The sequence below is a fragment of the Podarcis melisellensis genome (assembly GCF_964234715.1).
Source record: "Podarcis melisellensis genome assembly, chromosome: 1".
Lineage (NCBI taxonomy): Eukaryota > Metazoa > Chordata > Lepidosauria > Squamata > Lacertidae > Podarcis > Podarcis melisellensis.
This window is the reverse complement of record NC_138528.1, coordinates 28,352,167-28,376,560: the sequence shown is the minus strand read 5'-3', so window position 1 is coordinate 28,376,560 and position 24,394 is coordinate 28,352,167. Positions and strand designations below refer to the sequence as shown.

The 24,394-nt window shown below is 41.4% G+C and overlaps 1 protein-coding gene and 1 long non-coding RNA gene across 29 annotated transcripts in view; one reads left to right on the top strand and one right to left on the bottom strand.

Annotated features, from left to right (window-relative positions):
• LOC309372769 overlaps positions 1 to 10,563 on the bottom strand; it is a 26,231-nt gene extending 15,668 nt beyond the window's left edge. For 4 of the 5 annotated variants that reach the window (XR_014169672.1, XR_014169673.1, XR_014169674.1 and 1 more), the window contains exons 1-4: positions 10,020 to 10,563; positions 5,741 to 5,863; positions 2,651 to 2,729; positions 376 to 578 (exon numbers count right to left, since the gene is read on the bottom strand). This is a non-coding gene — a long non-coding RNA (uncharacterized lncRNA). Of the gene's footprint in view, positions 1 to 375; positions 579 to 1,980; positions 2,155 to 2,650; positions 2,730 to 5,740; positions 5,864 to 10,019 lie in introns of those variants that run through there. The other variant, XR_014169676.1, reaches the window with a different exon arrangement.
• NRXN3 (neurexin 3) overlaps positions 1 to 24,394 on the top strand; it is a 1,185,406-nt gene that overhangs the window by 391,503 nt on the left and 769,509 nt on the right. For 22 of the 24 annotated variants that reach the window (XM_081908656.1, XM_081908654.1, XM_081908650.1 and 19 more), the window contains 2 exons: positions 8,582 to 8,785; positions 15,022 to 15,048. In XM_081908656.1, the coding sequence (XP_081764782.1) occupies positions 8,582 to 8,785; positions 15,022 to 15,048 (231 nt within the window). The remainder of the gene's footprint in view (positions 1 to 8,581; positions 8,786 to 15,021; positions 15,049 to 24,394) is intronic. The other 2 variants (XM_081908644.1, XM_081908666.1) reach the window with 1 other exon arrangement.

Below are 24,394 nucleotides of genomic sequence, written 5' to 3'. Positions count from 1 at the left end.
CCCCCATGAGCTGTTGCATAGGTTCTTCAGACCCGCCTCCCTAAGTAAGTTGCAGGAGGTGAGGGGGGACAGTGGGGTAAGCCCATTGCACAAGCCGAAGTCCTTGCACAGGGCTTGTGATGACAGGACTCATCTTCATTTTGGGGAAAGTTTCCCATTTTATATGTGAAAGCCCTATATATGTGCTGCTGATCATCTATTACCACTGCCCACATTGCACTGTTAGCCTCTGGCAGGGCTGGCCCTACCATAACGCAGAGTGAGGTGGCTGATTCAGGTGGCAGAAACTCTTGCGGGGGCGAGGGTAGGGAGTGGTGCTTAGGTGTTGCAGGAGAAAGCATTGTGGGTGGCTTGCCCTGTGGTCCCTCAGTTAACCTGCTGCCCTCAGCTGCAGTGGGGGATGCTGCTCTCCTGCCAGTGTTGAAGTAATATTCAAGGACCAGTTGTGGGCAGTTGTGGGAGGGGGGGGTGCATCTCGTCCTTTGCCTTTCTGCCAGGTCTGGCCTGCAGAAAATAGACGTCTCTTCCTCTCTTTCAATTCTCCTCGCAGTAAGGCTGTGAAACAAATTGGCCCTGTACTTAAGGAGAAAAAGAGTCATCACATCACTATTGATGAGCTGATTAGAAGCTACAGTGGGCCCAACTTACTATCCTATTGATGATACCCTTCTGTAGAGTAATATTGCCATTTGTCTGAAGTGCTTTCAGACAGTTGCCACCCGGCAATTTTACAGCTTTACAAAAGTTATGCAAGAGAAAAGTGGCAGTACTTTGATGGGGTAAGAAAGGGATGTGCAGAACCCTCCTCCCACCTCCTGGTGTTATAAACACCATATAGTTGAACTTGTATTTTTAAGTTTGGAAGGTGCAGCTTGGAACCCCAAATTAAATGGTATACTGTACTCCCCCCCCCCCAAGCTAGCAATGCTGTCATTATCTGCCTAATTGCTGCCTGCTCTGCTCCATAACACTTTCCAAAAGCTGATTTATTTGTCAGACTTTTAAAAAAAATAATCACTAGTTTACAAGCAGGGTTTTTTCATTTAAGGCAAATTTAATAATCTCTGTCTTTCTCGTGCTTCTGAATTTCTTCTGGCAAATACAAATGTAGCATTTCACTCATGGGTCACAAGGTTTGTTGTGCTTCGTTACATTATTTGTTCAATCGTGCAAAGCCACAAATAGCTCTTTATTGGTAGCTTGAGCTGTCCTAAGGCTATTAAATTCATAAGATTTTGTAGGGAACAATCCAAAGCCAAGATTGCCCAGGATGAGTGTGCAAGTTTGTGTCTGGAATAGGCAGATCTATGTCTGAGTCAGGTGAGTCTCCCATTTTGGTTCAGCTGGAGGTGTGCAGGTGTAAGTGCCCTATCCTGGCTCAACTGGAGCTTAGCCAGCTCAGCAGAAGCCAGCTCAGCCAAGGCTGGATTAGGTCCCCCAAAGGTCTTTGGGGTGTGGTGGGGGGCATGGCATGACAGGCCAGGCCAGGCAGTGGAGACTTAAGTAAAGGTAAAGGAACCCCTGACCATTAGGTCCAGTCGTGGCCAACTCTGGGGTTGCGGCACTCATCTTGCTATATTGGCCAAGGGAGCCGGCGTACAGCTTCTGGGTCATGTGGCCAGCATGACTAAGCCACTTCTGGCGAACCAGAGCAGCACACGGAAACGCCGTTTACCTTCCCACCGGAGTGATACCTATTTATCTACTTGCACTTTGATGTGCTTTCGAACTGCTAGGTTGGCAGGAGCAGGGACCAAGCAACAGGAGCTCACCCCGTCAAGGGGATTCGAACCGCCGACCTTCTGAGACTTACCCCTCTTCTAAATGCCTTTCCACTTTGTGAAGTGGCCAACCAGATGCCCCTGGGAAGCATGCAAGCAGAACATGAGTGCAATAGCACCCCGCCCACCTGTGATTCACAGCAGCTGGTATTCAGAAGCATGCTGTAGCAGAATCGACCTGATGAGAAAGCCCTTTGCCTGCATCTTAAATACATCTTTATACACGTGCCCCACAGTTATGGAAGAAGGAATGGATTCTCAAAGCACAATTTCAGTCCATGTGTTCTTCTCATTTGGCTTGCTGACTTTGTACAACTTTTCCAGCCTTGACCTTCTCGTCTGATATTTCTTCTCAAAACAGTTCCGCGCACTTCTGCAAATGTTAGATTGACATTTGGAGCAGGCTTCAGGAGGAGCTCTAATGCTCCCTTTTGGCTCCCTCATGTGCCTGCCAAGATTCAGCAAGGCTACAGTCTCCTGCTCCCCACGTCTCTGGGCTAGTAATAACATTTACCAGCAACCGTTTCCTCCATCTGCAAATGTTTCCACGGCCTTTCCTAATGTTCTTGAACCTTCCTTTCTGGTCTGCTTCCCCCCACCTGCCCCCATGAGCGCAGCCTTGAAAGGAATAATGCCAAGTTCTAACAATTTAATAATATTCTCCTTTTGCTGTAGATATAGGGATTTTAGAAAAATAGATAGTTTAATATCTAAAAGAGGAACACCATATTTTGTCCCAAGGCAGGTTTACAAGTGCTAATGCTGTTCTTACTGGTTATAGCTACCAAATCTTACAGGGTTTTGACTTTAAGGTCAAGCCAATGAGGATAATGGTAGACTTACAAAAATTCAGGGAATGCATTTGATACCTTGTTTATTTAAATTCTTCCTTCCTTTTGTCTTCTTTTCTGTGCTCGTTTCATGAAAACAGCCAGCCACCAGCCATAACTGTTTAACAGAAGCACATGAAAAGACTCAATTTATCTTTTTACTCAAAGTTCCATGAGACTCAGCCCAAAACCACTGATTTCTACAGATGAGAGAGATGCTAGACATTTCTACAGATGCTCCTTCTACCATTCAGCCAATTCAGCTTTAGTCAGCCCTACAGAGGTTGGACTACAACATGGGCACCACGTTGGCTACCCTTGTTCTATTTATCCACATTGTTTGGCTATCTCCACCCCCCACCCTGTTTTCTTCTTTTGTGGAGTGATGGGTCATTTATAGGCTTCCAGCAGAATTGACCAGCCTGAAGTAATAAAGATACTGCTAATGCTTCCACTAATTAACTATGGACACCTGTGCCATAATTACATGTGTTATGTCTTGGCACAGGGTAAAACAGCCTTGTTCATCCTTTCACCAGTTAGCTTGCTAGTCATGATAGTCTGTGGTTGAATTGCTATCTGTTCTTCTCCCTCCTCTGTCTGCTGCCATACATGAGCTCTAGACAGTGATTTTCTGAAGAAGACACTGGAGTAGAATCCATCAGACCAACCAGGAGATATCAGAGAATGGGTGGCTTTATAGTTCTCTCTCTCTCTCTCTCTCTCTCTCTCTCTCTCTCTCTCTCTCTCTCTCTCTCTCTCTCTCTCTTCTAAACAGCCCTTCATCATTCAAGGATCACATGACAGTTTACAGTATAAAAACATAAAATTTCACAACATAGTAACAAACAGCACCACCGTTTAAAAGGCTACAGATTGTTTAACTAGCCAAAGACCTGGGAGAAAAGGAATGCTTTGTCTGCCACCTAAGGATATGTAAAAAGGTGCCAGGCAAGTTTCCATGGGGAAAGCAGTCCACAAATGGGGGTGCCACTGCAGAAAAGACCCTTCTCATGTTGTCATCCTCTGAACCTCTCATGGAGGGGCACACAAAGAAGGGCCTCAGATGATTATTACAACGTTTAGGTCAGTTTATATGGGGAGAGGTGGTCCTTGAGGTATTGTGGTCCTGAGCCTTTTAAGACTTTATAGGTCAAAAGTGGCACTTTAAGTTGGGCCCAAAAACTAATTGGCAGCCAGTGCAATCAGACCAGGATTGGTGTAATATGCTCAAACTGCACAGTGAGCAATTTGGCAGCTGAGTTCTGCAACAGCTGAAGCTTCTGAACTTTCTTCAGAGGCAGCCCTTCATATAACTTGTTGCAGTAATAATAATAATAATAATAATAATAATAATAATAATAATAATTTATTATTTATACCCCGCCCATCTGGCTGGGCTTCCCCAGCCAGTCTGGGCGGCTTCCAAAAAATATTAAAATACTAGAATACATCAAACATTAAAAGCTTCCCTAAACAGGGCTGCCTTCAGATGTCTTCTAAAAGTCTGGTAGTTGTTGTTCTCTTTGACATCTGGTGGGAGGGCGTTCCACAGGGAGGGTGCCACTACCGAGAAGGCCCTCTGCCTGGTTCCCTGTAACTTGGCTTCTTGCAGTGAGGGAACCGCCAGAAGGCCCTCGGAGCTAGATCTCAGTGTCCGGGTAGAACAATGGGGGTGGAGACGCTCCTTCAGGTATACTGGACCGAGGCCGTTTAGGGCTTTAAAGGTCAGCACCAACACTTTGAATTGTGCTTGGAAATGTACTGGGAGCCAATGTAGTAATCTAACCTAGAGGTTATCAGAGTATACACAACAGTAGTTAGGCTATCTCTGTCCAGATAGAGGCACTTCTGGGCCACCAGCTGAAGCTGATGGAAGGCACTTGGGGCTACAGAGATCACCTGAGCCTTAAATGATAGGAATGCATCCAGAAGGTCCCCCTGTTCCTTCAGAGTCCAAACTCCCTTCCAGTTTAGCTACCTGAAAGTATGATACAATTCAAATTATAATATGATTGAAGTCTGTTGATATGAAAAATTTAAATTAAAATATCATTTATTATTTGAACTGTATGATAGATTTAATGACAATACAGCTGTTTGATTTTTGAACAGCTTAGTTCTCGAATGTTTTGGCTCCTGACCCCGGAAGTGACTGTTCCAGTTTGTGAACTATTTTTGGAAGCCAAATGTCCAACAGGGCTTCCGATTGGCTGCAGGAGTTTCCTGCGGCCAATCAGAAGCCATGCTTTGGTTTCTGAACATTTTGGAAGCCGAACTGACTTCTGGAACAGATTCCGTTTGACTTTCAAGGTACGACTGTATTGGCTGTTGATCCATTATCCCAGCTTCTTTCTTTTCCAGGGAGTTCGTCTAATTTTACCATCTTAGACCCATCTGCACTATACATTTAAAGCACTTATATCACTTTCATGGATACCCCCAAAGAATCCTGGGAACTGCTGTTTGTTAAGAGTGCTGAAAGTTGTTTTAAAAACTCTGATTTCCCTCACAGAGCTACAGTTCCCAGAATTCCGTGGGTGAGAGGGGTAGCTCTGAGAGGGGATCTGAAAAATGTAGCTCTGAGAGGGGATCTCCTAACAACTCTCTGGATGCAGCCTCAATCATACATTATGAAAACAATTATTTTCATGCTTTGCAAATATATACTTGGAACTTTAAAACAAATGGTAATAATAGTTGTAGCAAACTGTGTGAAATGCTTATGAGCAATATTCCTTTCCCTCCTACTTAGCTACATAAGAGTAGCCAGGCCCTGGGGGCACTCGGATGAAAAAGAACTCCTATAGAAAATCTGTTTTGTTGCAGAATGTACTTTTCCTCATTATTATTTGGGAGAAGCCATGACTATGTTTAAACTGTAAATCAAAGTGTAATGCAGCCTAAGGAGTTTAACTGTTAGCACAACCAACAACCCTGTGAGGTAGGTCACCCAGTGAGCTTCATGGCTGAGAGGGGATTTGAACCCTGGTCTCCCAGGTCCTAGTCTAACACTCTACCATTACCCCACACTACATCTAGCAACACCATCTGTACACATCTCTGGCAACAAGGAATGCTGTATATAACCCACATGCTATCCCTCCTGAACCAATCAATATACCGTACTGTACATCTTAAGCAAAGAGTGGAACCACATCTCCCCTATCAATACCATTCACAGGTTTTGAAGGGCTGCCTAATGTTTTCAGATCTCCGAAGCAGCAAAATGGCTTTCACCGTGCCATCTATCTATCTGTAAATAGGAAAGAAAGAAAAAAAGGATTTGGGTCCTCTTATTGCCGATTAATCCCCATGCTCACTGGCACCACATGCACTGATACTTGCCAGCTCTACACACATGCCCAGACAGTGGCACAGACAGTTTCAGGCAGGGCACATTCGAGCTGAAGGTGTCAAAAAGAGCCATTTCATGCTCGACTTCACTTCCTAATACAGTCCACAGCAAGAGCAGGGAGGTGTGCGCGACTGTGTTTCTTTACATGCAGCCACTAAGTGTGTGTATAATATAAGTACATTTTGTTCTACTAGCAGCTGGAAGCAGAAGTATTGGGAGTGCAGAAGTGAAAGCGATTGGAATTGCATTTAGCATGCTGTGCTTTGCTTCTCTGCAGCAGCACCTTGTGAAAAGGGAGCACGGCTTTTCTTCTGTGACCCACAGCTGGTTTGCACTCATGGCAAATGGTGTGTAGGTGAAGAGGGGCAATAGTTTGTGTGCATCCGAGGAGGCTGCTGCATCTGCAGCCTTACTTTACACATCAGTTCAATTGGCTGCAATTCAGTTCAGTTCACATTTTAAAACAAAGCTACCTAACACACATGTTCCTGTACAATACATGAATCAAAACACAGCCATCCTTCCAAATTTTCACTTCTCTGAATTTTGCAATGCAATTCTCCAACCAGGTACAAACATGCATATATTTTGATAAAGTGTTCATAGAAATGCATATATAAGTAAAAATCACATATCAACATGGATTTATTTAGGGAACACTGCTTTGCACAGATGTGTATGTTTGGTAAAACGGCATACAAATTGTGTAAATTAGGAGAAATTCACATTGAAATGCTGGCAAATTTTCATGAGGATTTCTTTTTTAAACTGCAAACTAATGTGGAAATATAGAGAATTGCACTTTAGTTTTGAATAATGAGAAACTAAGAGAAACTAAAAGTGATAGGCAATATGTTTGGGAACTAGTATTTTGATGACTTTGTGTAAATGTCAGCAAAACACTATAGTGCTGATATACATACTTACAATTGCAGGCATGCCTCAGCCAGGACACAGCTGTTTGTTTATGTTGCAAATCTTTGTGTTAATGCTAAGAGAGACGGGGACAGAGCTTATTCAATATGTATGCATCATCTCAGTATTCAGGGTGTGGGTGCAATTATTCCATGTGATAACACATACCTCAGTGAATTTGACCAAAAGCAGGTGCCAGTCAACTTGGAGGTCAGTGGGGGGTTTGTCCCACTTTTAGAGGGGTGCCCTCAAAACAACTCATAATATTTATAATTTATTTTTAATGCCTTGTATTTTCAATTTTATTTGTAATATAATATTTCAAATGCTCCATATTTTTTATAAAATGTAGAGCTACATTTTTTAAAAGCAGCCAACCCATGCAAATAAACCAAAACTACCCAGAACTGGGGCAAGACAAGCTCCAAGCATCATTGTCACCTCCCTCCTCCTCTCTCTAGGAATGTGTCCTACAGGGCAGCTGATGATGGATGTGGCCCTGCAGCAGAGTAGGAAACAGTGCAGATGGAGCAAGAACAAGTTCCTAGGCTTGTCTTCCATAGCCTCTCTCTCTCCTGGATTTCTTTCTGCAGGACAGTTGGTAGTATGTGACCCAGAGAGAGAGGGGCAGTTCACTTGGCTCCAGAGTAGGCACTTAATGTTGTCTTAACCTGCCACTGTATCTCTCCTGGATGCCTTCACACAGAGCAGTTGGCAGCAGATGGCCATGAGTGGAAGGGAAATGTCCTGCTGGAGCAGAAGTATATATCAACAGTCAATTGAGTGTCTTCACACCTTAAGTAATCTCTATTACCTTTAGTTAGCAAACCTTTCCACTGGAAAACTAGTGATTGCTAGGTCTAGGTTATGTGTGCAATATGTCCTATGATGCATGTGGCATCATCGGTGAATTTGTCTCAACTTCCTAGCCTCACACTTAGCATGAGAACAATGAGATGTTTCTTCTGAATTTTGACTTCTATTTACTCCAAAGCTCATGGAAATAACATTTTTTAAAATAAATAAAACAACATCACTTTAAAATATTTTTCAAAGAACCATCCACTAGACAAGTCTAATAAATTGGATTTGTAGTTGAGTTCCTATTGAGGATATTTGGCGAGTCAACATGACCGTGGTGAGGGATTGAGGATTGGAGTGATCATTCTGTGATATTATGGCAGTGGACAAAGCTCTATTGTAATTTTTGAGTAAATGTGTTAGAAGATGAAGAAGAAGAACCATCCACTAAAGCAATGTTCTGTTCAAACACTGCTACAAAATGGTTTCCTATCCCTCCCCCCAAAACCCCACCCCTACACTCCTTTTTCCTTCCCATATTAAATAAGCCTATTGACCAACTGCAGATATTAGCTTGATTTGTAGGAAAGCAGATCTTTAACACCTGAGGCAGGTAGAATGGGTAGCATATGCTACACTGGAACCAATTTGTCGAGAAAATGGAAGCTTCATTGCTAGCACTGATCTAGCCTCCATGTTGTTTTTGGTGTGCAACACAATAAGCTCAACACAACAATGCTTCCTAGTAAAGATCTCAACGGCTGCTAGCCTATAGCAATGTATAGTGAAGCAATGTATCTGTGGTGTATTCTAAGTACTGAGGGATCATTCAAGATCTGGAGGGCACAGAGCTGATAGTGATTAATTTTAATTTTCCTTTTCTTTGTTTTTTTCAGAGGCATCGATTCTGAGTTATGATGGCAGCATGTACATGAAGATCATTATGCCGATGGTCATGCACACAGAGGCAGAGGATGTGTCCTTCCGTTTCATGTCTCAACGGGCTTACGGGCTCCTGATGGCCACCACATCCCGTGATTCAGCCGATACCCTGCGGCTAGAGCTGGATGGAGGCCGTGTCAAACTCATGGTCAATCTAGGTATTGTACAGAGATTGCCCCCCCTCCACCTCCGGCTTTCAGTTTTGAGCTTGTTTTGTTTTCTTGTCTGTCTCCCCCTTCCCTGCTCCCCCACCCCCCGGTTTGGTTTAACTGAATTATAAGTAGTCGCTGATGTATTTTGTAACAGTATTAATGATGGAGAAATAATTTCTCCAGTGACCATTGCATGGTGATTTTATGTTAATTCCTGGTTATGGGTAATGTGATTTTTAAGTCTGGTTTTTATTTTTTAAGTTTCCTTTCTTGTTCCTGAACTGGTTAGCTTTATGTAAGACATGCTATTCAGTCCATCTTTTGATCAATCACATCCTCATTTGATCCAGCCTATTACTATTCAAAACAGTCAAAAGTGTTTGACAAAAAATGACAGAGCTATAGAGGGAAGGGTCTATATAGCTACAGTGTTTTTAAAATGCCAGTGTTTTATATTTCAAGCATTCCTCTTATTGTCCAAGACTTTTAGGTTCATATAGGAAGTAGGGTTGTTAATTTTCAGGACTTAAGCTACCAAATAATGTACAACATTTTTTTTAATAAGCTGACAACTAGGGAATGAATTTCAGATATAAATGAATACGTGCTAATTAAATGGAGGAATATATTCAGAGAGATTGCCTGCCACCCACCTACCCAAGGCAAGGTATGCATGTAAACAATTTTAGATACAGAAACTTATTTGGATTGCAGAACAGGGGGATGTTAATCCTTTCCCCTAATATTTGCATGCTTGTATTAAATTGCATTAGAATGATTTGTAGCACCTTTTTACATCCAGCCCCCAAAACAATGAACAATATACTGTGTTTGCTTATAAAGAAAATACCCCCAGTCCCCAAACAATACAAGGAGCACAGGAGACGCCACCTCTGTTCACTCCTCTAGGCTCAAAGGCCCCCTGTTCCTTCAGTGTCCTCCACTCTAAAGTACTGAAAGGAAAATTTCAGCATGTTGCTGCTTTCTCCTCTGACACTGCTGTAACCAGGCAACTTCTGTGCCCTTTTCTCAGTCCATTCGCTGATCATATTTCATATTCATATAAAGTGTTTTCTAGAAATCAAAAAGCTTCATTTTTGTTTCCCAGAAAACAAATCCCTTCATTTTCTGTCATTGGCAGAAGGTAGCAATTATTAAGAGATGGAGGGCCTGGCATAGGCAATATTCTTTCCTCTGTCACTAATGGAAAGTGAAAATGCTTACATCTTGTTGATTATACTTGCCTGCCTCAAAGAGAAGTCACGAGCCATAGCTGTGGATGTTGCTGCTGCATGCTCTGAGGGCCTCACTTGAGAGGCTGTCTTAAAACCCCAGATGTTACTAGGTTCATAACCACTATAAGCTTTTCTGTTGATCAGGTCATAGCTTGGCAAATGTGATATTGCATGAGGTCACCATTGCTCATAAAAGGAAACCCAGCCTCACAATGCAACTGACTGAGATGCCAGTGCTTAAGCTTCAGTCCTCCTTTCAGGACTTCCCTAACAATTTCACAAGCTCATGAATGTATAGAAGATGTTTGGGAGTAGTCTTACATGATCTTACTCATCTAAAAAAGCTTCAGACATAATGGAAATTTGCAGGGGGGAGGGTTAGGAACAGGAGTTGGTAGTGGATGCACACATATTTATTTCAGCACTTCTCATTCAACATGGTTGGAGATGGTCTCAATGTAGGAATGTACTGTGCAGACTTTTAGTTAAGATTTCATGTTAAAATGCACTGCATGAAAAATCCTAAGGGAGACTTCTGTCTGAAGTTTAGTGGACAAAGAAGCTCTAATAAGCCAAAACTTCAGGTCTCTTTTCTTACCTGCTATAACTGCAGCATCACTCTAGCTTTGCTGCAGAAAAGGAGCTTCAGTCTTGCAGGGCTCTGAAGGTGACTTCCAGAGCATTAGCTCAATTATGCAGTAGTGAAGATCTGCAAAGGTTTCAGATATCAATTGGGTTCTGAAACAAATTCTCCTCCATAATAAATAGCCCAAAATACAATAGATTTGAAGACACAAGTAAAATATAAGACCTTCTAAAAAAAAGAACAGAGTTTACTATCTCAGGTAGTTCAAACACCAATACATTGGATTATGGTTCTTTGGACCATTATGATGAAATTATGATGCAGAGAGTTCTGAGAAGTTTTTGAGTCAGGATGCCATTGAACTATAGCTCCTGTCATCCCAGACCATTGGCCATACTGGCTGGGATGGACGGGAGTTAGAAGTCCAGCAAAATCTGAAGAGCCACAACAGGTTCTACATCGTAGATGTAGCCTTATTCATAATTAACAGATGGTCAAAAACTACAAGTAAGTAAAAAAAACCAATCTGGAAACCACATAGCTGGAATATCAATAATCTGATGTGCCATAAATACATATTGGCAAAGACTGTTTTGAATGGTATAAAATATTCTTGTGCTTGCTCCCCGTCCCCCTCACATTTTAATTCCATTTGGTTTCTCTTAAAAGGTTGTCTGTTTATTAAGGTCTTTTCTGTGATCTCTTTATGCTGTGTATCCAAGTCGTAAAAGCTTCTTTACACCCCATCCGTCATGGTATATCAAAAGATGGTATTCAACCCTTCAAAGGCCTGAAGCCTGCGGCCCGCACAGCAAACAGCCCTTCGAACAGAGTGTACAGAGCAGCCTGCAGGGGCTGGCATATCCTTCTCACCTGCACCACACCTTTGAGCAAAAACAAAAACAGAGAGGAAGCTTAGGTTGATTTGGAGGAGAGGGGGGAAGAGAGTCTCTTGTACCTATATGCTGCTCACTTAAGGAGTAGTTAGACTTTCCCAAAATGGGAGCTTTGGGCAGCATTCTTTCTGTCTTAACAACACACCTCACAACATATTGGATAACCAAATATGAGAGATCTCACTTCTCTGTTAAGAAAGGAGGAGGAGGGAGGGAGGAGGTGAAGAAGGAGGGGAGGAGAGAAAGAGAGAGACTTCAGTGAGCCACATGCCCCAGAATTAACCCTGCAGGTTAAAGCATGTGCTGAGAGAATGAGGAATGGCCGCTCATGAAGAAACAGCCACCTTCATATTCAGCATTCTGGTTTGGTTGACTTGGCACTGCAGTAGTGCCACAGGCCCATGTTTTAAGATCATTCAACTTCTCCATCCCTCCTCCCATACTTTCCCTCCTGCTGGACTGTGGTCAAGCTTCTGCCATGGGGCAGGACCTATGGCCAGCTTGTCTTGACTCAGACTCCTCCAAGGAAGTGTGGTCAGTCATCTCCACCTCCCAATCGCACACTGTGCTAAGCATCATCCTTTTGAGCAATACTAGTGACACCTTGGATATGACAGCCATTCATTTATGTTTCTTTCATATATATATATCTCCAAGCTTGATTGATTCATGGGCCAGCTATCTTCTCTGCTGAAGCACTATGATGTATGTTCCTTCATTTCCCCGAAGAAAGTCTTATGTGGCTACTTATTATAAAAATTATTATAGAATTGATAACATTTGTAATATCAAATTTTTTGCTGACATCCATCTCTTAATTTGTGTATGCCACCACCTCCCTCTGCGCTGTCACTTTTGCTAATAGCACACCTTGATAGGTATAATCTCAGTTGTATAAACCTAACAGAGATGTTTTATAAGTCAGAGCAAACAATGGAAATTGCAATGAAGAATGACCAGAGAATCCCAAAGAATGGAAGGGAAAGTAGCGCTTGCTCCATTTTGCAGACAATCAGGAATGACAGCTAGGGACAGAATGTCAGACTTAAACAAAGTAAATCTGTTCATAATACCCAAAAGAGGTAGGAAAAGGCTGATAATAACAGAAAAGTTGGAGAGGGAATCCTAAGCAGTTTCTGCAACTTCAAACAAGTTCCTTAAAAGGAATTAATGTGTTATCAGCCTATTCTTTTTACTCCAGTTTAAAATGCATTTTTAATAACCGTAACATTGGCTTAGTTTAGGCATCATGTTAAAGCATAGTTTAGCATGATGAAAACAAAGGTGGCCTCAGGGTGTTGTATTCTTCCTGCCCCCTCTTCCTGCACAGGCATGAAGAAGAGTTTGGAAGTTTCCGCTTCAATTTTAGATCAACCCTAGCTTCTCATCTTGTCCAAACCTAGCAAAATGTGGTTAATTATGGTTTATTTGAAACCGGTCAGCTTCAAACTATGGTTTCTGAACCTGAATTGTTTTAACAAACCATAGTTGAATAGTTTTAACTAACCATAGTTGAGATTAACAGCAGTTAGGATTCAGATGTTAAACTGCTAAACTGTGTCTACAAGCCTAAGGCTTTCCCAAATTCATTCTTGCCACACTAAAGTTTTATTTAGCTGGATGTCCAAGCACAAGCATTTGAGCTCAGAGATAATCTCTCTCTCTCTCCCCCCTTCCCTTCCTCCTCCTCTCCCCCAGCTTTGGGAAGATTTTTGTTTAAAGAAGCAGCTTTTATCTATGTTGATATCTCATGCCACCAGCACACATCTGCAAAAGGGATATAGCCACCTCTGTGTGGTGATCGTACCAAATGCTCAAGGACTGTTTGCTCCCACTTTTCTGTTGCGGTTGACGACACATGACAAACCTAATCGCACGAAACCAAACCCATATTTTCTTACGAGAAGTTCTGCTGGGAAACAGACTCTCTACAGCTTCACTGCTCCTGATTGGTTTATTCCTGATCACTCAGATTCCTTGTCATCTTTTCCTCCCACCTTTTTCCAAAATAAAAAATACATTTTTTTCTCATTAATATGAAGGACTGTCCTTTTCATTGGGTATTAAGTTGTTCCCCTAAGCACAGAGTAGGTAGCACCATCCACTCTATTTCATGCGTTCTTGAGACATACAACATCCTCCACTCTCCAAGTTTCTGGCTATCCAACATTATATATACATACCACACATAGCATGATATAGTCTGGATTGCTGGGACTGTAAACAGTGGCTCATGATCTTAAGAATTAAGAGCCCTCCAGTCAAATTCACTATCTGTCCTGCATCCTGCTTTTTTTATTAATATAGCCTACATTTTAATGCATTTCCCGCAAAACCAGCTTCAATTTGAATTCAGAAAAAGAGTGACCTAGCTGCAGTTTAAACTGCTCATGTGTACACAGCCTTTGGGATACTTTACCAAAAGCAAAAAATGTTTTCAGGATTACCTTGGTTCTTTTTCCTTCTTTGTTTTTATCCATTTGTACTATCTAAAACATCTGAGTGAAGCATATAGAGTTGGCAAAGATGACCAGACCTGCCTCTGCACTGCCTATTTCACCTTCTTCCTGAATGTTGTAGGTGCATCATTCAGTCCTAACATTCAGGCAGAAAGGTGAGACAGGGCTCTGAAGAACTGGCTGGCTGGCTGTCTTTGTAGCAACTGCCCCCCACCCCAAATAAAAAAATACCCCAATCCTCCAAACTGAACTGAAATCTGGGCTGGGCGTTCGTGCGGTTAGCTGTTTGCAAGTGGCCATTTTATGATAGGAAACAAGGGGCAGTATGTTAACCCTTTCCTCATCTTGGAGAACAGTGATAACACACATTTTTTTTCCTCCCAAAGAATTTTGGGTTATTGCAAAGGGAACAGACCTGTTCTTAGCAGTGGTGGAAAGGGTTAAGTATTGCACCAGCAGATTTTTCCAAGCCAGAACTCTAGGTATACTGTTGGGTAGGTGTTGTATTTATGCAGTGACACACGGGTAATTCAAAAACAAGCAGTGTAAAGGTTGCCTTTCTTAAAAGAATCCTAGAAGGTTTTTTAAAAATATATATTTTTATATGTAATGGGGGGAAGACTGGCATTTGGAAAGAGAATATATGTTCCTAAGTGACATATCAGCTATTTTTAATTAGCAGTTATTGATTAGAATCACTAGATAATATTCAATGCACCCTTTCCCCAACTTGCCACATAGTGGTATATAGTATATATTTTTCTTTCTTTCTCTCTCTCTCTTTTTCTGTTCTGCTCTTTTTTCTTTTCTTTTGCACATACACACACTCATATGCACAGAGACATACACACAGTTCTGGGTTAGATACATGGTTCTGATATTTCTGTAGAATATACTGTAGCTATGCAGCCATTCCTAAGTTTGTACAGAATGTATATAAATATAAAATGGCCACATCTCTTTGCGTGTGTCTGTCCCCGGAAGGGTGGACTGATTGTTTTTGGATGTCTGCAGCTGTTACCTTGAAGGATGCAATTTCATCTTTCATTTATTTTTCCCCATCTAGACTGTATCAGGATAAACTGTAACGCCAGTAAGTTTCCCCTCAAGTTTCATTTTGTTCTCTCTCTCTATAAATATATATTTAAAAGAAATTAACATTCTTTCCATTGCTATTTTAGAAACTGTTTCTTCTTTTCAGTTCGCTTTAAGAAAATGCTTTGGGATTTTGTAGATTTTGAAGCTTGGGGAGGATTTGAGATGGCTCTATATATGAATGTAATGTGTGTGAAAGATTTCTCCAGGGGCAAATGAAATGTTATATTTCCCAGCTTCACAGACGAGCATCCAGGGAATGGGAAGAACTGAAAATGTATTTCAGTAGCTTTCCGCTTTCATGGGAAAATATCCTTAGAGGCAGTTTTAATAACAGGTACTGTATGCACTTCTCCACTACAACAAATTTGTTTTATTGTGACAATAAATAAAGAAGGAGTTTGGACCACAACTGTGACTGCATCGTCTGATATTTCATTGGTATCCATTCTTTAAGTGAGGTTATACATTAGATTAAAGAACAAAATATGTTCTTGAATGGGGAGGAGTTTATAAATAATACTCAGATTGATCATCCTACTATCTTGCTTTTCATGCCTCTCCTGAGTAGTGAGATGCTCTCACAATGTTGCTGGACTATAGCTTCCATCAGCCCCAGCCAGCATGAGCAATGGTCAGAGATGATGGGAGTTGTAGTCCAACAACCTCAGGAGGGCATCCGGTTGGGCAAGCCTGAGCAAGAAGGCCCAGGGGACCTTTCCAGGCCTGTTGCAGCATCTTGTTTATTTACAAAGGCACAGACAATTAGCAAGGAACCCCCTAGGCAAGCAATGCTGATGCTTAGAGCAACTCTCAGTTTCCCAAAGCAATAGCCCCAAACACCCAAAACCTAGTACTTTCTCTAGATTAATTAAAACTGGAAAAATCATGAAGTTTTCCAGACCTGCTATTTTGTTATGACAGATGCTTGATTTTTTTTGTTTGCAACAGAAACATGAATACTTAGCTAGGATGCATAGAGCAATGCTTCCTTGTTTCCCCTCACACATCTTCTTGACAGTGGATATGGGGATTCCTCCTGTTCCTGTGCCTCTTACGTGAAGTCAGAATAAGAGTAAGAAAGATATGCAGTGGTGGCACCTGGATAGCTCATGGTATACCTAGTAGCTTCACCTTGACTTTCCTCCCCAAGGAGAATTCTCAGTTGGTTGACGTTGGCATTAAATGGTTTGCAGCCTATGCATCTAAGAAGGTCCATGTCCTCTCCCTTACTCCTTACACTGTGCTTGAAAGCGTGTCATGTGAGGAACTTTACCATGGCTGTCATCCCATCCTACTTTACCATTCACAGAAAATGTTTCAGTTAGATCCCCAGTTGCCATGATTCTGTTAGTGTGTAACAAGGACTCCTAAGAGTAGGAAACAAAGCTTTCTTCCCTCCCAAAGAAACCCCCACATCTCTGTCACTTAATAGGAAAAGGTCAAGGAGAGAAACAGGGAATCTATGGAGAAAGACTATCAGAATTTTTTCTCCAACTGGAAAAATATTCATTGTTATCAAATGTTTTTTGTACAAGTTTCCTCCTGAGCACCAGCATTCGATTAAGTAATTTTGCTTTCATGAATGCTTAATTACATGGGCTTTTACATATTTATTGTTTTACTACATTTCCCCTTCAATTATTTTTACACACACTTTATAAACAAGTTTGGACTGGGTTTTTATGAATAATAATAATAATAATTTTAAAATATCCACTCATATATTTTATAATAAGAATAAGAATGCTACCACTCATAGGATCTAGCTATTCAGAACCCTAAACATACTTGCTCCCAACTGGGATGGCCTAGTCCAACTGCTTCTTTCCATTATTCAACAGAAGCACAATTAAATGAAGGAGGACAAAGGCGTGGAAAGTACTGATAGTTTGAGAGCTCTATGCTAGCTACAAAACCCCAGGGATTACCCCTGTGCATTTATTCATTTTCTTTCTTTTCCTCTACCTTTAAAATAAAAATATAAAAACGTGAGGAGAAAATAGCCAAAGATGAAGGTTTTTAATTTATTTTTATTTATTTTTTTGCACTGATGTGCACATTTTGGAGTAATATTGGAGAGCTTTGTTGGTTACACGTAGCTGGGAACATAGATCATTATGATTTTGATCAGGGAGGGAATAATCTGTCTATTTCAGTTCTCTCAGTTTCTCATTTTCCCAATACATGAAAATTCATCAGCATTTTAGTGTGAATTTTTCCTAATAAACACAGTTCATATGCAATTGTGACAAATGCATTCATTTTTGCAAGCATTCACCCATTGATTTAATTTCACCAATATGTTCGTTTTTATGCACATCTTTCCCCAGCAGATGCATTTTTGTACCATTATTTGGTTGGCAAACTGCATAGCAAAATTCAAATAAGTGTGAATTTCAAAGGATGACTGTATTTTGGTTTGCAATCCCCTCCCACAAGAAAGGACAGATTTGATAGATTGGGCTTCAAATAAAACCTGAATCAAATTATATCTTTGACAATTTCCCCCCTACTTTTCTACATGGTGGGGGGGGGGAGGAACAAAGTTAGGATTAGACTGTCAATAATTGGTTTCTACTGAAGGACATTATGGGACTTTCTGGCAAAGAACCTTGGGGAAATGGCTACTTAAAATATCAGATCATGCAGTCACTTCTATTAACTAAACAAGGAGCACTTGGTCTGTGTTATTAAGAGCAAACAGAGTCATACTCAAAGGATAGCACTCATGAGGAAGTTGAATATTCTCCAACTGTGTCTACCAAGCGTACTGGCTGTGAGAGCTCCATTGCATGTCCAACAGGTAAGGCTCTAGCTATCATTTTTCTTATTCTGTTAACGTGTTGAAGGAATGCAGAAAACACACGCACAGTGTTTCATCTTGTTGATTGGTGGTTTGTTCATGTTCCCTGAAATTGCCATTCTTACTTTCTCCTCCACCATGTGTTTCACTATCCTTCATCCTCCTCCCCTTTCACTGTGAAGTAGTAAGCATGAACTAGAAGGGGGCAGTTTTATACTGAGGAGGGGAGGAAATCAAATTTTAAAGTATTAAGACAATCAAAGAGAGTGTCACAAACATGCAAACACACACACACACACCCAGAGTTGTAGAAAACTGGTAACAAAACACATACTTGAATACTGTACTGTCATGGTATAAAACCTCAGGTTGTTTCTGTAGTAGGAGAATTTTAAAGGAATAAAGTGAACATTATTAGCTTTATTTGTTGCAGGGCAATGGTTAGCAAAAGGAGACTAATGGTGCAGTCCTGTGCTTGGCTAATCACTCAGCTCAGTAATTGCTGTTTAAGTTCACTGGGACTTACTCCCAAGATAAGTGTGTATTGGATTGCAGTATATGGTTGCAATCCTATACAACAGCCGTTGCCAGCTGGGTTCTCTCCAGATTTTTTGGAATACAGCTCCATCCCACACTGATGGAAGTTGTGGTCCAAAACACCGGAAGTGCACTTAGTTGGCAAAGGCAGCTGTACCCCCTTACCTGGAAGGAAGTTTAATTAAACTCAATAATATTTGCTTCTGAGTAGGCATGCATTGGATTGCACTGTGAATGTCTCCAAAAGCGCTTCTATTTATTATGCTATGTTTGGATGTGTGTATTGATAATAATCTACAAATAGTTTTCTTTATAAAAAGGAAATGACTTATTTATATATTAAGCTTATTAAAGTACGCCATGGGTGGTAGTTTGATTTTTACTCCTTTTCATACACCGTGGATTCAGTAAACATGTGCCTTCATGTAAGAGTGTGTAGTAAGAAGAAAGAAGGGGGAATGGCAACCCAGGGCCAATTTGGAATTGTGAAATGGTTAAGGGTGTCTGCACAGGTGCATTTAGTGGTCCGTTTTCGCACATCCTCACCAGTTTTTCCATGGGGAAAATAAACAAGAAGAAAGCCCATCAGGATTTGCTTACAGATACTTGCATATAATTAAATGAGGGCCGTAATATCATCTATCATCTATCACCTATCTATCTATCTATCTATCTATCTATCTATCTATCTATCTATCTATCTATCTTTAAGATCAGTTGTGAGAGAATGTACTTTCAACATTCAATGCAATGCCCCCTGCCATGTTCATATTATGGAAGGTCAGAAAAGGCCTAATAAAAACTGTCGAGTTGTTCTTCTTGCCCCAGCCATGAGTACTTCACTGTTGTTGACTGTGATGTTAAACTGTCTGTAGTTCATTAAGGTGCAGTAGCTATTCTTCTTCCTGTGGGTTTTGTTGCACCTGAGCCTTATTGTGGATAAGGGTCAAATCACTTTCTGCATTTTTAATTATCGCTAGCATTCACAGGGGTAAATTACCATGCCTTTTCTCTCGTGAATACAAACGAAAGAACCATCAGGAAGCATGAAACAAAATGAGGATTTTATCATGCTAATTAACTGGTACCACAAGAGGCACTTACTATAAGCATAGCCCTGCCTTTAATTGCCTATTAAGAACCTGTTAGCATGCTGACATCTTTCTGTATTAGCAGAGCCTCCCTCTATGAAAGGAAGTACTTTCTAAATTATTTGTCATGTGAAGTAGACATGGAACACAAATCTCCAGTGGTTCTTGCCAATGCATTTATGACAGATAGTGTGGCATTTCTCTCTCCAGCCCAACCTTTCTCCAACTTTATGTAGAAATACAATTGATCAATGAGTTTAAAGAAATCAATATCGATATTCCTATTACAAAATGATAACCTTCTTTTTCATGTCAAAGGCTCACTTCTGAGTAGCATACAATTTATGACACATCATTGATGCTTGAGTTTGATTTTGACAGCACTCTGGGCATCATTCCCAGACGCGAAACAAGAGGGGTAGACCACAAACCCTATTCTCTGTAAAGTATACAGTAAATTATACTAAGCTCTCTTTAGAAGCCTATTTAGAAGCCTATTTGATTTATGTAAATATAGAGGATCTTGACTGCCAACATAGTGCAACTAACTCTGGGATAGCCAAGGTTTCTTTAATAAAGGACCATGTCTTTGGCTGATTCTTGAAAACTAAAACCTGAATATATAACTAACTCAGATGCACTATTACTCTATTTATCACACCTGAATTACCTACAAGTAAGTTATTAAAAGGTAAAGGTAAAGGTACCCCTGCCCGTACAGGCCAGTCTTGACAGTCATCTCACTCTAGAGGCCGGGAGCCAGCGCTGTCCGCAGACACTTCCAGGTCACGTGGCCAGCGTGACAAGCTGCATCTGGCGAGCCAGCGCAGCACACAGAACGCCGCTTACCATCCCACTAGTAAGCGGTCCCTATTTATCTACTTGCACCCGGGGGTGCTTTCGAACTGCTAGGTTGGCAGGCGCTGGGACCGAACAACGGGAGCGCACCCCGCCGCGGGGATTCGAACCGCCGACCATGTGATCGGCAAGTCCTAGGCACTGAGGTTTTACCCACAGCACCGTCCGCGTCTCACACAAGTAAGTTATTAGTGATGGACAAAATCTCAGTGACATCACGCAGAATTATGGCTTTGCAAACTCAGCCAACCCAAATCAAAATAGTGGGGGCAGGGGAGTTTTATGGGAGGCATTTCAGGCACCACGGGGAATTGGTAGAGAGGGCTTTCTGCAGGTGAGAGATGCCTTAGTTTTATTTGGGCTTGACATGCTTAAGAGCATTATTTCCTGGCAAATATTAATGAGTGTCCATGTTTCAAGTAAACGGGGTAGGAATATTAGCTAAGAAGCATTGTGAGCAGCTATTAATTTCTCATGCCCGTTGCTTCTCCGGGTGGCTGCTGTTGCTTAGGTGACATTTTCCCATTGGTTCCAATTGACCTGTTTTAGGAATCAGAGAGGCCTGGGACCTGGAAGTTTGTTTCTTCACCCCTCCTTCCTTCCCACCACACCATGTATCAATGCCATTGCTTCCCTCAGTAATTTCTGAAGGCCTTTTAGCAGGACACACCAGGAAGGGTGACAGGGTTTAGATGGTTCTGCTGACATACTTGACTCGTGGAGTGGTTTTGGAATAAGCTTGCAATCCTAACTCCACTGACCTGGGAGTTGGCCACATTGAGTTCAGCAGGACTTAGAGTAGGCATGCTTAGGATTGTAGGCTAAGCAGCTACTAATTCCAGGCCACCAGCACATACTTTCTTTGGAGAAATGGATGGCCCAAAGCACCGAGAAGATACCAAATTGGTAGCTTCACTCTCAGAGTGTTGTAAGACAAGGTGGGTATGCTTTGCTACTTGCCACTGACAGCATGGAAAATAGAATATCTACAAAACAAGGCAGGAGCAGTGCAAAGCTTCCTCTGGTATACTATCAGGCCCATTTGGGAAGATCAATTCAAGCTGCCTCCTTTCTACTGTATTCCAGGCTGCATGCAGTCTAGACCCCCTTAGCAACTTTTCAGAGTGAGCCTCTTGAGTTGTTTGTCTTCAACCACTCTACATATAGACACAGAGGCAGAACCAGTTGCTGATGACCAAAAAATGTCACTCGGAAGCAGCTGATGTCAGTATTTATTGGAAATGGCCATCCAGTTCCTTGATTTTCCCCAGCAAAGCTAGAGAGGAATCAATGGGATGAGAGGATAAATTGCAATTTTTGTGAGAGTAGTTGATTCCACTCTTAAATGTTTTCCTCTGCTAATTAGTGATTCACTGGCCATCAACTACTGTTTGCATTTTTAAGTTGTGTTTAATTTAGTTAAATAATGGCAAATAGACTTTTTTGGATGTTTTTCTACATAGCAACCTTAAAATTTCACACCCATAACCAACATTTATTTCAGATAAGCTATCTGGGGTAATTTCTTCAAACCTCTCTCTCTTATGTTAGACTGAGGTTAACTTTAGTTGATGCAGTCTCTGTGAGGGATCGATAGTATATTGCAAAATGATTTACAGGTTGTGCTTTTGGAGCATGGCCCACTCAAGGCATCTTGCATTATCAAAAACAAAACAAAACAAAACAAAACAAAACACCCTAATGCAATTCAGAACTAACAATAGGAGCAGTAGAAAAATTATTATTTTTTGAAACTGTATAAACAAACAGCAACAGCAATTTCAGCACAATACAAAAATGATTAATTCTAAAACAGCACTCCAAAATAATATATTTCAATTAGGAAAAGTTGGCCGCAGCATTGAAGCCACCCATACTGCTGTGCAGAGAGAAGTTCCATAAACTGCAGAACAACAAGAGCTGCAGCAGTAGTTTGAACACTAACTAGAGTGCTTTTGTCAGCACAGTGACAGACCCTTCTAATTTGAGACTAATTGCCCCAGTGGGAATATCACTTAGTTTCCAGAGTCATTCTTGGAGTGTGGAGATGCCCTCTTTGGGGTAGCAGCGAGACTTCAACTTCTTCTGTTCCTAATAATGCCAGAGTCAGTAGCTTTGGGTACAAATCAGAATCCCAATTCAGAAAAACAGAAATGTTGCACTGACTTCCCATTGACTACCATGAGGAAATAAGCCTATAGCTATAACCACCTCACCACATTTCTTAAAGTAGTGAATGAAATTTGCAGGCATAAGAGGAAATCTTTAGTACATAAAGCCTGTCAAATCCCAGACAAATATGTGTAGCCCCCTCCCTTTGCCGGGCACTGTGAATTGGGGTGTGTGGGTGTACCTTAAAAAAAAGAAGAAGGAACCATCTGTACCTCCCCCCCCCGCATAATTTATTTGGTAGAATTGTAGGAAATTTGTGTGCATGCCATTACCCTTCTGAGATGGTGAATACTGCCAACCACAGTAATCAACCACAGTAATCTTGAAAGAAAACCATTTATAGTTTGGTGGATTTTTAATGATTAATTTATCTTTGCTATTGTTTCACTGAATATTTTTTAAAAATGAAAATAGCATACATTGGAGAGGTGCCCTTAGGCAAGAAACCTGCCAAGTTCTAGAAGAACAGCTACAATGGCGGGAAGCCTCATCCACCAAAATTGTGTCCCAGCTTCTCTTTATGGAAATTTTCCTCCCAACTGAGCAAACCCGTGGTTGGAAGAAAGGGCGGCACCATAGCCCTAAAGCGAACATCCTTTCTTTCTGTTCTGCCAGGTTACCAACTGTCAAGATAGACAAAATGAATTCCTTCTTCATGCAGTGCAATGGCTTCCAGTCACGATGCTAGATACTACTTCCAGTAACTTTGGCAGAGATGAACAGATTTATTGCACTCATATTCTGTTTGTGGGCTTCCCCACAGCATCTGTGTGGCTACTGTGAGAGCAGAATGCTGGACTAGATGGGATTTTGTTAAGAATCCAACAGGATTCACCTGTTTAAAAGCCAAAAACATATTGGTTCTCATAAAAGATGAACTAGAAAGACATAATGGGTGGATTCCAGTGTAGTGCTAAGTATCTAATTTTGTCAGTGTGAGGATTCCTCTTTGTACAACTGAGTAGTCTTTGCCTCCCCCACCCCTTGTTCACCCTCTAAATTTGTTTTAGGGGTTTTCCCAACCCCCAGGAACAGATTTGGACGGTGCAGGGTGAGCATAGAAGAGGAGGAAAGTCCCACTGCTCAAGGAAAAATCCTTTTGCTGATGGGATGTGGTAGTTGAATGCTGCCCAAAGGTTTTAACATTAGGTTATATATTGTTTTGGGACACGGGTGGCGCTGTGGTCTAAACCACAGAGCCTAGGGCTTGCTGATCAGAAGCTTGGCGGTTCGAATCCCCGCAACGGGATGAGCTCCCATTTTTCACTCCTGCCAACCTAGCAGTTTGAAAGCACATCAAAGTGCAAGTAGATAAATAGGTACTGCTCTGGCGGGAAGGTAAACGGCATTTCCATCGCTGCTCTGGTTCGCCAGAAGCGGCTTAGTCATGATGGCCACATGACCCGGAAGCTGTACGCCAGCTCCCTCGGCCAATAAAACGAGATGAGCTCTGCGACCCCAGAGTTGTCAACAACTGGACCTAACAGTTAGGGGTCCCTTTACCTTTACTATATATTGTTTACAATATACTTCAGAATTGAGGTTTGATTTTTTGGGATTCTGGGGAGGCAGCTGAACCTTGATGAATGATAATTTTAGGAACTTATTACTTCTAGTAATAATTCCTCCCCATTGAAATATGAGAGGCCTCATCAGTTTTGGCATTGCACCAAAGAAGGGAGACGTTCCCTGAACGTTCTATTTTTATTGTCTGTAAATTAATTAAATTTCCCAGTACTTGGTTACAGATATGACATCCAAAATTATAAACTCTCACACTTGAGAAATAATGCATAATGTGAGGTAAAATAAAGCAATCATAGGTTATGTTGTTATCAAACCAGTGACCAAAAGTACTTAGGAATTAAATCTGACCGCAA